At 46.0% G+C, this 13,948-nt stretch overlaps 1 protein-coding gene across 1 annotated transcript in view; it reads right to left on the reverse strand.

Annotated features, from left to right (window-relative positions):
* The window catches only part of atg3 (autophagy related 3), a 52,049-nt gene that overhangs the window by 20,405 nt on the left and 17,696 nt on the right, over positions 1-13,948 (reverse strand). Inside the window, 2 exon segments of the mRNA XM_038802075.1 lie at positions 3,754-3,803; positions 7,229-7,270. Of these exon segments, the coding sequence (XP_038658003.1) occupies positions 3,754-3,803; positions 7,229-7,270 (92 nt within the window).

The raw sequence follows: 13,948 nt of genomic DNA on the forward strand, positions 1-13,948 counted from the left end.
CCGAGGTCAGCTGACTCTCGAGAGCGTAGTGTGGGGCGAGCAAGTGCTCAACTGGTGCTTGGCAGGGGGTTTTGGGTTGTGGGGCTGTTGGTGGTGGTGGGGATGCTGCTTTGCTGACAGTGGAGGTATCAATTTTGGGGTACCAATTAAGGGTCGGGGGCGGTGGCTCCCTCTGGGGGTGCTCGAGGAAGAGAAGGGCACGGGCTCGAGGTTGGCCAAGAAAGGGCGATGGCTAGTCATCATGGTGGGCCCCCCCCCCCCCCGTCCAGGCTGATCACGTGGAATGTGAGGGGTTTGAATGGGCCGGTCAAAAGAGCGCGCGTGTTCGCGCATCTGAAGGGGATAAAGGAAGACATAGCAATGCTTCAGGAGACACATTTAAAGCTCATACGAGATTAAGAAAGGGATCGGTAGGCTAGGTGTTCCATTCAGGGCTGGATTCGAAGACCGGGGGGTGGATCCCTGGAGGTTTGCGTGGCCGAGAGAGGAGTTCTCTTTTTTCTCCCACGTTCATAAGGTTTATTCCTGCATAGACCTCTTTGTCTTGAGCAGGGCTCTAATCCCAAAGGTGGCGGGGACAGAATACTCAGCAATCGCAGTCTCACCCGCACTGGGTGGACCTGTGGATTAGTGAGGAGAGAGGGCAGTGCCCACTCTGGAGACTAGATGTGGGGCTGCTGGTGGACAAAGAGGTTTGCGGGCGGATTAGCAGGAACATCCAGATATCTGGAAACAAACGATATGGGTGAGGTAGCAGCGGCAACGGTCTGGGAGGCTCTGAAGGCAGTTGTCAGAGGGGAGCTCATCTCAATTCGATCCCATAGGGAAAAGAGAGAAAGAGCGGAGAGGGAGAGACTGGTGGAGGAGATACTCCGAGTGGACAGGAGATACGCGGATGCCCCCGAGGCAGGGCTACTGAGGGAGCGGCGGAGTCTGCAGGTGGAGTTTGAACTGCTGATCACAGGGAAAGTGGTAGCACAGCTGAGGAAGGCAGGGGGTTCAATCTAGGAGTACAGGGAGAAAGCGAGTAGAATGCTGGCACACCAACTGCGAAAGAGGGAGGCGGCCAGGGAAATCGGGGGAGTAAAGAATAAGGAGGGTAACATGGTCTTGGATCCAGGGGGGTGAACGGAGTCTTTAAGGAGTTTTATAGAAACTATACGAGTCGGAGCCCCCGAAGCGGAAGGGATGAGGCAATTTTTGGACCAGTTGAGGTTTCCAAAGGTGGAAGAGGACCTCGTGGAGGGACTGGGGGCCCCAATTGAATTGGAGGAGATTGTCAAGGGTATAGGGGGCATGCAATCGGGTAAAGCCCCGGGGCCGGAAGGTTGCCAGGTAGAATTCTACAAGAAATTTTCGGAAATATTGAGCCCACTCCTGATGAGGACTTTCAATGAGGCGAGAGAAAGGAACCCTTCCCCCAACAATGTCACAGGCCTTGATCTCACTCAATCTTAAACGAGGGAAGGACCGGAACATTGTGGGTCATACAGGCCAATTTTGCTTTTAAACGTGGATGCTAAATTGCTAGCTAAGATTCTGGCCATAAGAATTGAGGAATACGTCCCAGGGGTAATAGAGGAAGACCAGACTGGGTTTGTTGAAGGCAGACAACTCAATACCAATGTCTGGAGACTTTTGAATATTATGATGCCCTCAGAGGGAGGCGAGGCGGAGGTGGTAACAGCGATGGACGCAGAGAAAGCCTTTGACCGGGTGGAGTGGGAGTACCTGTGCGAAACGCTGGGGAGGTTCAGGTTTGGTGAGGGCTTTATTGGCTGGGTGAAATTGCTGTACCAGACGCCTGTAGCAAGTGCATGTACAAACCGGCTGAGGTTGGGGTACTTCGAGCTTCACCGGGGAACAAGGCAGGGGTGTCCCCTCTCCCAGTTACTATGTGCCCTAGCTATAGAACCGCTAGCTATGGCGCTGAGAGCCTCGAGGAATTGGCGGGGACTGGTTCGGGGGGGGGGGGGGGGGGAACATCGGGTCTCGCTATACACGGATGATTTGCTCCTGTACATTTCGGACACTGTGGAGGGGAGGTTCTGCGGAATTTTGGTAGTTTTCAGGTTCGCTGCGTCGGTCTGAACCCTGATATGTAACAACCACAGGTTTGTCCGGGTAGGACGGATGGTGGGTTCCAGAGCTGGCATTAGAAGGATGGGAGATCTGTTCATAGACGGAAGCTTTCCCAGTTTGAAGGTGCCAGAGGACAAATTAATCTGCCGCCAGGAAGCGCCTTTAAATATCTGCAAGTACGAGCCTTCCTGAAAAAACAGGTAGTGGCCTTTCCGAAGCTGCCGCCAGAGGATACAGGACAGGTGGTCTCCGGCACCTGGGTGGGGGAGGGGGAAGGTGTCAAATATCTACCAGGAACTACAGGAGGCGGAGAAAACCCCGGTGGAGGAGCTCAAGGACAAGTGGGAGGAGGAGCTAGGTGAGGAGTTGGAAGTGGGTCTGTGGTCAGAGGTCCTGGGCAGGGTTAATTCCTCCTCATCATGTGCCAGGCTCAGTCTAATTCAATTTAAGGTGATCCACCGGGCACACATGATGGCAGCGAGAACGAGCAAGTTTTTTGGGGTAGAAGACAGTTGTATGAGGTGCAAGGGTAGCCCTGCAAACCATGTCCACATGTTTTGGGCATGCCCAGAGCTTAGAGAGTTCTGACAAGGGTTCGCGAGGACAATGCCCAAGGTGCTTAACACACGGGTGGTGCCGAGTCCAGAGATAGGGATCTTTGGAATGTCAGAAGACCCGGGAGTTCAGGGGGCGAAAGAGGCCGACACCTTGGCCTTTGCCTCCCGAGTAGCCCGGAGACGGATTTTATTAATGTGGAGAAACTCGAAGCCCCCCGAGTGTAGATACTTGGGTTAACGACATGGATGGGTTTCTCAACCTCGAGAAAATAAAGTTTGCCTTCAGCAGGTCTACGCTAGGCAGCAGCCGTTCGTCGACTTTCTCGGGGAAAATTAAAATGTCAGCAGCAATCCGCGGGGTGGGGGGTGTGAGTGCTTCATTGGGATGGTGTGGGAAGACTGAGTCGCGTGGGGTAATGTCCATTTAATTGTTATTGTATATTCTCTTTTTGCACTATGTTAATGTTCACTCTAGTTTGTTTTTTTTATTATTGTTACTACAATTTTATTATGAAAATTCTGCAAACCTTAATAAAAATACTTTAAAAAAAAAGATGTTGACATATTAGACTCAGGTGAAGATACACCAGAAAAGCATCCAAATTGAGATGGTACACAGAGGAATTTTAAATAGGCTGGGTACTTTCTCTAGAAAAGACCGAGGGATGCCAAATGTCTTAAAAATTAGCAAAAGGTTTGCTGGGGGATGTTTCTACTTGCAGGGGAGACCAGGACTAGGACCCATAAATACAAGACAATTATGAATAAATCCAAATGTGAATTCAGGAGAAACTTGTTTACCCAAGAGTAGTTAGAGTGTGGAACACCCTACCACAAGTAATTATTGAGGTGACGCTGTGCATTTGAAGGAAAGTTAGATTGGCACAAGTGAGAATAGGATAAATTTATGGAGTTAGATGAAGGGTGGAAAGAGGTTTGTATGGACCACTAAACACTTGCATGGACCTGTTAGGTCGGACAGCATATTTCTGTGCTGTAGATAGCACATAATACTATGCAAAAGTACTTTGGCCTAACAAGTTCCATTGATACAAGATCTAGATTTCTGTTTTCATTTATTAATCACACTTTTCACAATCCATTATTCCATTACCATTGCCAAGTGGGACAGTGATGAACCAGGTGATCGCCAGCTACCACAAACTGCAAAAATAAAAAAATATTTTAATGAAAAATTAAGTATATTTAAATGGAATAATCATGTTTGTATGATCACAATCTGAGAATGCCTCTATTTCTCATAATATTAAGCATCATGTGGATAAGTATGTAGCAATATATCCAATTGAAAATTGTAACTTAAAATTGTTTAAACACTCTCACCATTGGTTAAAGAGAGTTTTGAATTTAGCATAGTAAATAGGAAAATTGTTGCAAACGTATTCCACTTTTAGAACAAGGTACATTTAATAGCCTATTAGAATGAATCAGAATTAATTGTTCAGTAGATAAAAAGCATTAATTATTCCACAAAGCATTCAAGGTTCAATGCAAATATCCAACGTGCTCTAATCTTTTTATTCAATTAGAAAATAAGGTTTTTTTTATGTGGCACTAACAACCAAGATAAGCTACAAACTTATTCTGAGTTCATCGCCTGAATGAATTGAGATTTGTAAGAAGAAGGAGAATTTAGCAATCCTTTACTTCATCTGACTAAAGAAATGAGTTTCACCAAAGCCAACTTCGGCATAAAAGTATCCACCAACAACATTTTTCAAATTAAATATGTAGATTTCCATTCAAAAATGGAATAATCCCCATACTTCCTCATAGCACTATGACAGTATCCTGCCTAAGGCTACACAGGAATATATTCTGCATCAACTGAAAGAAGTCACATCGAGTCTCTGGCATATAAACAAGCCATTGACCCAAATGATCTATGCCGGTGTTTCATCTAACCCCATCAGTATATCCTGTTCTTTTCTTCCTCACATACTTACATAGGTTCCCTTTAAATGCATCTATGCTATTCGCCTGAGCTACTCCTTGTGTGGTGAGCTCCTCATTCTTATCACTTTTGGGTAAAGAGATAGGAACAGAGAAGGTGTGTGTTGGCAACACCTTAGCAGTGAGGGTGGAGTGTTACTGGCAAGATCATGGGAGCAGATGGCGGGAGACTTGGATTTGTGCATGAGGCTGCCTCCGCAGCCGCACAACCTACGAAGAGTCTGCTGCCACAAACTGGGACCCTACATCCCCAGACACCCATCAGACAGCCCTCAATCCAAACCATTCACCTGCGAAAGCCAAGCAACTCTCAGAGTAGAGTACCCACCAATGCTCCCTCGTGCTTGTGTGGGGGTCAGTACTATTGTTACCCAGGAATTAGAAGTGGTTTTAATCCCTTTCCTGTTCTGCTAAGAGAGTTGGAAATGTCTAAACTCTCCGATTTAAATTGGAGAATCAGGCGGTTCCAGGTGCAGGGTACAATAGAAGTTGACATTTCCCAGGCAATTGCCATGCAGTACTCCCATGGTGACTTCAAAAGGGTTCCCAGCACATCTTCATGGGTATCTCTGCGGTACAACTTCAGAAATGGCAAGTTCCGAGCTTCTATGTTTCTCTACTACATCTCGGAGTAAAAATTCCATTACCTTTCCAATCAGCAGCATTAAGATAACTGGTCTGTAGTTCCCTGGCTTTTTTCTATCTCCCCTTTTAAGTATAGGAATAACTTTAGTGATCCTTCAGTTCTCTGGCACCATTTGTTTTTTAACGCATTTTTATAAATGTGCAATAGTTCAATACAACAAATTTTCAAGAGGATTTTCTTGAAATATATATATATATATATATATATATATATACCAAAAGTTTTTTTTTCTCAATCCATGGTTTTATCAACTATGGTGCAAAATTGCTCAGATTTGGAGTTAATATTAGGTACAATTGAAAAAAACCCACCCATAAGAACAGAATTGTCACAGCACATTTGGTTTATCGTGTCTGCACCGGCTCTCCAAATGAGCACCATAACTTAATGCCACCCTCCTGCCTTTTCCCCGTACCGCTGCATATCGTTTCTATTCAAGTAATTATCTAATGCCCTCTTGAATGCCACACTTCTAGAAGTGCATTCCAGACCCAAACCAATCGTCCCAAGAAGAAGTTTTTTCTCACATCACATTTGCTTCTTTTGAAAATCATTTTAAACTTTTGCCCTCTCGTTCTTGCTCCTTTTACCAGTGGGAACAGTTTCTTCCTATCCTTCCCTCTTATTTTGAACATCTCTATCAAATCTCCTCTTAGCAGTGGGCAGCACGATGGTGCACTGGTTAGCACTGCTGCCTCACGGCACCGAGGTCCCAGGTTCGATCCCGACTTTGGGTCACTGTCCGTATGAAGTTTGCACATTCTCCCCGTGTCCGCATGGGTCTCACCCCCACAACCCAAAGATGTGCAGGGTAGGTGGATTGGTCACGCCCCTAATTTGAAAAAATGAATTGGGTACTCTAAATTTTTTTTTTTTAAATCTCCTCTTAGCCTTCTCTCTGAAGGAGAACAGTCCTAACCTCTACAATCTATCTGAATCTAGCTGAAATTTTACATCTCTGCAGTTATTCTTGTAAACCTCTTTTGCACTCTCTTCAATGCGTTCACATCATTCCTATAGAATTTTACTCCTTACTTTGTATTGCCTCTCCATGTTCTTCCTACCAAAATGCATCACCTCCGCATTGAACGTCACCTGCCACCTATCTGCCCATTTCACTAACATGTCTATGTTTGTCCTTTTGAAGTTCTGCACTGTCCTCTTCACAGTTTACAATACTTTCAAGTTTTGTATCATTCTCAAACTTTGAGATTTCCTCCTGCACACAAGATCTAGATCATTAATATACATCAGGAAAATCAAGGGTACCAATACTGACCCCTGGGGAACACCATTACAAACCTTCCTCCAGCCCAAAAAATACCCACTGACCATTCTTCTCTGCTTCCTATTATTCAGACAATTTTGTATCCAAATTGCTACTGTCACTTTTATTCTTGAGCTAAACCTTTCTCACAAGTCCATTGTGCGGCCCTGTATCGAATGCCTTCTGAAAATCCATGTACACATCAACAGTATTCCCTCATTGACCCATTATGTTACCTCTTCAAACCAGCTGGCAGGTTAGTTAAACACAGTTTCCTCTTCCGAAATCCATGCTGGCTTCCTAATCAACCCACTGTTTTCCATGAGACTGCTAATTCTATCACAATAATTGTTTCTAGAAGCTTGCTCACTACTGATGTTAAACTGACTGGCTTGTAATTGCTGGGGTTATCCATACAACCTTTGTTGAACAAGGGTGTAACATTTGCAATTCTCCGGTTCTTCTGATGTCAATTCCTGGCACATAACTTGTTATGCTAATATCACAGCATAGAATTTTGAGCGTATAGAATAAGATTTTGGTGAGTTTCTGCTTGAAGCAGAGAAACCTTAGATTCAATTTGTTCTTTACTGAGGATTGACATTACTATTATAGACAAGATAATCTACTTTAATCAAAAATGCAGCCTACTTCCTCCTTTAGCATTTAAACAACTTACTTAAACAAACTTCTCACACTCACCTCCTCTGGGGTAATTACTCCAGTCTCTTTAAACTTTGATTCCTGTAATGAAGAATGGAAGAAAACGTGCATCAATATTAGAGGTATAAATGATTGACTGTGTGGTTGGGCCAATACAATAACCACACATGTGCTGGTGAACCTACTGCAATATAGTACCAAAAAATAAGGCAAAGTAGCTCTGGATTCAGATTACTAAATTTGCACTTGTATCAGTCTTCATTCCATCTACAAAGTTTCACTACATCAATTTGTATTAGCAAGAGTCTTGTCGGGAAATGTAACTAATGTGAGCAAAATGTAACTATTGCAAGCAAAAGGTAGCAATGGGCTTCAGTACCTTAAAGTGTGGGACTTTGTACAGAGGCAGGTTCCAAGCTTTCCTCGCCTCCCCCTGAGGGGACTACAGGATAAAGTGCTGTCAAAACAGGGGTTGGGGAGGAGGATTTTGGAGATATACAGGAAATATCAGGGAGGTGAAGAGGAAGTGGAAGAGGAGGTAGGAGGGGAGCTGGAAACTGAACTGTTGGAAAAAAGCCTCAAAAAAAAGGGTAAACTGCATCCTCATATTGTGCTAGGCGTAGCTTGATCCAGTTCAAGGTAGTCCACAGGGCCCACATGATTGTAGCCCGGATGAGCAGGTTCTTCGAGGAGGTGGAGGATAGATGTGGGCGTTGTGGGGGTAGCCCGGTCAACCATGTACATATGTTTTGGGCATGTCTGAAATTGAGGGAATTCTGGCAGGTATTTGCGGATGCTATGTCAGAAGGTCCTGGAAGGTAGGATAACTCCCGAGTCCAGAACTGGCAATATTTGGGGTGTTGGAAAATCCGGGGGGTAAAGGGCGGGGGGGGGGGGGGGGGGGTGGGGGGGGGGGGAGAGAGGCCGATATCCTGGCCTTCTCCTCCCTGGTGGCCCGGAGAGGGATCTTGCTGAAATGGAGGGACTTCGGTGCCCCCCAAAGTCAGGAGTGTGGGTCAGCGATATGGTACGGTTTTCAGTCTGGAGAAAAGCTCTCAGATGATCAATACAGGGATTTTGCCCGGAGTTGACAGCCGTTCATAGATTTCTTCAAGAAAAATTGAACGTCAGCAGCAAGGGGGTAAAAGGGGGAGGGGGGGGGGGGGGGAAACAGGAGGCATGGCGATGTTAGATAAGGACAGAGAACTTAGTATATGGGTAATTGGGGACAGGGCAGGAGAAGTAGGGGACGGGGTTTACTGTTTGTTGTTCTTCTCGGGGGTTTGGTGTGAGGTCAGCCCGCGCGGGTGTTCTCGAAATGTCAATATGTTAAACTGTGAAAATTACAAATGCTTCAATTAAATATTTTCTACTATTGCAAGCAAAAGGACATACTGAGTATTCTTCAATACTGGAGACATTTTTTTTTTTATAAATTTAGATTACCCAATTATTTTTTTCCAATTAAGGGGCTTTTTAGCATGGCCAATCCACCTACTCTGCACATTTTTGGGTTGTGGGGGCGAAACCCACGCAGACATGGGGAGAATATGCAAACTCCACACGGACAGTGACCCAGAGCCGGGATCGAACCTGGGACCTCAGCGCCGTGAGGCAGTTGTGCTAACCACTAGGCCACCGTGCTGCCCTTACTGGAGACATTTAGGTGGTTAAGTTTAAAGTAGACAGATATAAATAAATGACAATAGAGTTGTTTATCATTTGATAGTTCTAACCATCGTATGTATTCTTTTAAATTTTTTTTAGATTACCCAACTTAGCAAGGCCAATCCACCTTGCCTGCACATCTTTGGGCGGCACATGGGGAGGATGTGCAAACTCCACACGGACAGCGACCCCGGGGCCAGTATCGAACTCAGGTCCTCGGCGCCGTGAGGCAGCATTGCCACCACTGCACCACCCCCCGACCCCAAACGTATAATTCTGAGCTAACATTGTGCACATCATAGCAAACATTCGCTTTGCGATGATTCAATTCCACTCTAGTTTCATCAAAGGTGGACATCCGTTATGTGATTTAAAAATGTGATTAAGATAATTCATTCGAAGGCAGCTGAAAGAAAATCTGAAAGGAAAACAGATGAAAATGAAATGAAACGAAATGAAAAGAAAATCGCTTATTGTCACAAATAGGCTTCAAATGAAGTTACTGTGAAATCCTCTAGTCGCCACATTCCGGCGCCTGTTTGGGGAGGCTGGTCAAGGAATTGAACCGTGCTGCTGGCCTGCCTTGGTCTGCTTTAAAAGCCAGCTCTAATAATCATGTGGAAATATCTTGATGTATCACACAGGATTGGAAAGGTACAAGATCAGCAAAACCATGGTAACAATCGAGACTGGTGTCCCAGTGTGCAACAACCATATCAAGATCGGCAAACAGTGAAAGTGACTTCCTGACTGCTCCTGTTTATTTCCCTTTTAAAGCAAAGTGCCTAGTTATCCTTCTGATGGCATTTCCCTTCAGATGATTACAATGGGATATGATTTCAGTTAATTTCATATATTTTGCATGGAGCCCTGAAGTTCACAATTCTTTCTGTGATGAATGACATGTTGACATTTGAATTTTGAGGTATTTTAAGAAATGGTAATGCTGATCTTTTCAAACAGTCTCTCTCTATTTCAGCTTTGAAAAGGTTAAGCAAATAATTCCCAACTAATGACCGCAAAACAGGTAAATACTGGAGGTCTCCATCACTGGGTAAGACGTGCCATGGTGCCCTTTTTTAGATGTTCATTTAACATGATATGATTATATGAAGGAAATATTGATTCTCTAATTCATGTTGCGTTCCAAAGGGCATTCTATCAGCTTAGGCTTTTTTAGAAGATCTGATCATTTGTAAGCGGGCACGGTCACTAGAGCACACCAAGTGATGAATGTGATATAACAAGTGTGCTACAACAGGGTTTTCAAACTCAGGGCCGCGGGCTGGTGTTGGGAGGGTCGTAGTGTTCCCGATCATGGGCAGTCCCCAACAGGCTGCGGTGTTCGAGGGGGCAGAGTGGCGCGAGGCTGGGCTGTGTGCTGGTCAGCGCAGGCACACGGGCAGGGCTGATGGGTGGCCAGGTGGGCATGTGATGCTAATGGTGGTGACCCCCAGCTTGGAGCTCCGATCTAGTCTTGTCCTCTGCGCGCTCCTCAGTTCTTCCCCAATCTCTAATCAGCAGTATGTGACCTGCGGCTCCATGGTCAAGCAGCTCAACGATGGGAATAACATCCGCCTGCACTCCCAAGACATGAAGTATGGGTCGAGAAGTGGTCAGCATTCTGTGACTGGGGTGGATGCATCTGACGACAGTAACAGCTACTGGACAGTGAGAGGGAAGCCAGACCAGATTTGTTGGAGAGGAATATCGATCAAACGAGGCCAGTCAATACGGCTGACACGTCAACACTGGAAGAAACTTACACAATCATCACTGTGCCAACATTCTCTGCAAAACAGGATGTAAGTGCTTCTCCTAAGAATGAAGGAGATGCCTTAGATGTTTGGATAGTGCAAAGCAGTGGAAACAATAAGAAATAGTGTGACATTGTGTGTTTGACAAGTTACATCACCTCGTCTAACGTTATGGGGCTGGGTTCTCTGTCTCAGGGATCATGTCTCCATGCCGCTGTAAAAAACTGCGGCCTTTTACGCCAGAAAAAGTAGCGTCAAAAGGCCACATATTCACAGCCCTGCAGGGGGCTAGCAGAGACCTGTCGTGAAGATCGCAGCTTTAGCTGCAGATACGGCCCCCACACTTCCCGGTCAGAGGCAGTGCATGCGCATGGCGGAGGCCTCCAACAGCCACGCCATGCTCAATGGTGGACTCGGACCGCGAAGCTGGATCTCGTAAATAGTGCCCCCGATCGGCCGCGTGCCGACCCGGACTGCCTGCATAAAAATAGCCCGGTCCCGTATGAGGCCCCCCTGCCCTCCGATCGGCCCACACCTGACCATGATGGCCGCGGACCGAGTTTGAAGTCGCCACGTGACTGTCCCAAACGGCTGGACCATGTTAGATACAAGCCATTGGGACTTCGGCCGGTCGGGGCGGAGAATAGCGGGGTGGGCCTCTGGCAATGGTTGCAGGTAGGGGATACTCTCTGAGTACGCTGCTTTCCGCGGGCGGAGAATCGAGGAACCGGCGCTGATCCCGATTTCATGCACAGAAACACATTCGCCGTCCCGGCGCCGGACGTGATTTCGGCATCGGGGTGTGAAGAATCCAGACCCTGCTTTGTAAAGTAAAAACAAGATAATACTTTTTTTCTATACTTGTTTCAATTTCAAAAGAAACGGGAATATATTTAAAACAAAGTTTGTGTGTAAATGTAAGCATGCGCATGTTCAACTGAAATTGATTAAATTTTCAGTAGTAAAAAGTTATAAATTTGGAAAATCAGGTATTGGAAATAAAGTTTCAAAGTCGAAAAGGACTGCCAGCTGCGACCGATAGAAACATAGAAAATAGGTGCTGAAGCAGGCCATTCGTCCCTTTGAGCCTGTACTACCATTCAATATGATCATGGCTTATCATGCAAATTCAGTATCCCACTCCTGCTTTTTCTCCATTCTCCTTGACCCCTTTAGCCGCAAGGGCCACATCCAGCTCCCTCTTGAACATATCCAACCAAGAATTCCACAAGTTCACAACTCTCTGAGAGAGGAGGTTCTTCCTCATCTCAGTCCAGAATGGCTTACCCCTTATTCTTCGGCTGTGACCCCTAACTCTGGACATTCCCAACATCAGGAACATTCTTCCCACATCTAGCCTGTTCAGTTCCATCAGGATTTTATATCTATCGAGATCCCTTCTCATTCTTCTAAACTCCAGTGAGTGAGTACAAGCAGTCGATCCAGTCTTTCTTCATATGTCAGTCCTGACATATGAGGATTAGTCTGGTAAACCTTCACTGGATACCCTCAATTGCAAGAATGTCCTTCCTCAAACTAGGAGACTAAAACTGCACACAATACAAGGTGTGGCCTCACCACTGAAGCAAGACATCCCTACTCCTATACTCAAAATCCTATCGTGATGAAGGCCAGCATACCACTAGCTTTCCTCACCGCCTGCATTACCTGCACGCCAAGTTTCAGCGGCTGTTCACCAATGGCAGATGCAGTATATTTGGATAAGGTGGTTATTCACTTTGGAAGCAAAAACAGGAAGGCAGATTACTACCTGAATGGTTGTAAATTGGGAGAGGGGAGTGTGCAGTGGGACCTGGGTGTCCCTGGTCACCAGTCGCTGAAGGTAAGCATGCAGGTGCAGCAGGCAGTAAAGGCGGCTAATGATATGTTGGCCTTCATTGCGAGAGATTTTAAGTATAGAAGTAGGGATGTGTTGCTGCAACTATACAGAGCCTGGTGAGGCCACACCTGGAGTATTGTGTGGAGGTGTGGTCTCCTTCTCTGAGGAAGGATGGTCTTGCTCTCGAGGGAGTGCACCGAAGGTTTACCAGACGGATTCCAGGAATGGCAGGATTGTCTTTTGAGGAGATTGACTAGGTTGCGATTGTTCTCACTGGAGTTCAGAGAATGAGGGAGGATCTTACAGAGACGTATAAAATTCTAACAGGACTAGACAGGGTAAATGCAGGGAAGATGTTACCAATGATGGGTGTGTCCAGAACCAGGGGTCACAGACTGAGGATTCAGGGTAAACCATTTTGGACAGAGATAAGGAGACATTTCTTCACACTAAGTGGTGAGCCTGTGGAATTCATTGCCATAGGAAGTAGTTGATGTTAAAACTTTGAATATATTCAAGAGGCAGCTGGATATAGTACTTGTGGAGAATAGGATCAAAGGCTATGGGGAGAAAGCAGGATTAGGCTATTGAGTTGGATGATCAGCCATGATCGTGATGAATGGTGGAGCAGGCTATATCTATATCTTGCTGCATTTCCCCTTTTCCTAAACTGCCACCATTCAGATAATAATTTGCCTTCCTGCTTTTGCCACCAAAGTTGATAACCTCACATTTACCCACATTATATTGCATTTGCCAAATATATGCCCACTCACGGCAGCACAGTGGCGCAGTGGGTTAGCCCTGCAGCCTCTCAGCGCCGAGCTCCCAGGTCGATCCTAGCCCTGGGTCACTGTGTGTGTGGAGTTTGCACATTCTCCCCCATGTTTGCGTGGGTTTTGCCCACACCAACAAAAATGCACAGGCTAGGTGGATTGGCCACGCTAAATTGCCCCTTAATTAGAAAATAAATGAATTGGGTACTCTAACTTTTATAATCAAAAAAATATATGCCTACTCAGCCAGCCTGTCCAAGTCACCCTGCAGCCTCTTTGCATCCTCCTCATAGCACACGCTGTCACCCAGCTTAGGGTCTCGCAAATCTAGGGATATTGCATGCAATTCCTTCGTCCAAATTGTGAACAGCTGGGGTCCCTGCGGTACCTCACTAGTCACTGCCTGCCACTCTGAAAAGAACCCGTTTATTCCTACTCTCTGCTTCCTGTCTGCCAAATGATGGGAGTCTTTCTGCCGGGAGTGAAAGAAGGTCACGCACCCAGCATGTACACTGATCTGTCGGTCCCTGTTTTTGGCATGAAATCATGGAGGAGAAATTCCTCCATTTTGTAGCTGCCAGCAAGCAAGCAACAGGACGTTGTGAAACTGAAGATGGATTATTTTTGTAATAAGGAAGAGGGGGCCAGAGGCACAACAGACCAGGATCTCACAACTGAATCGCTGGAGAAAGCTGCACAGGAGAGTGCACAGCAGGAC

Source organism: Scyliorhinus canicula, chromosome 7, assembly GCF_902713615.1.
Source record: "Scyliorhinus canicula chromosome 7, sScyCan1.1, whole genome shotgun sequence".
Classification (NCBI taxonomy): Eukaryota; Metazoa; Chordata; class Chondrichthyes; order Carcharhiniformes; family Scyliorhinidae; genus Scyliorhinus; species Scyliorhinus canicula.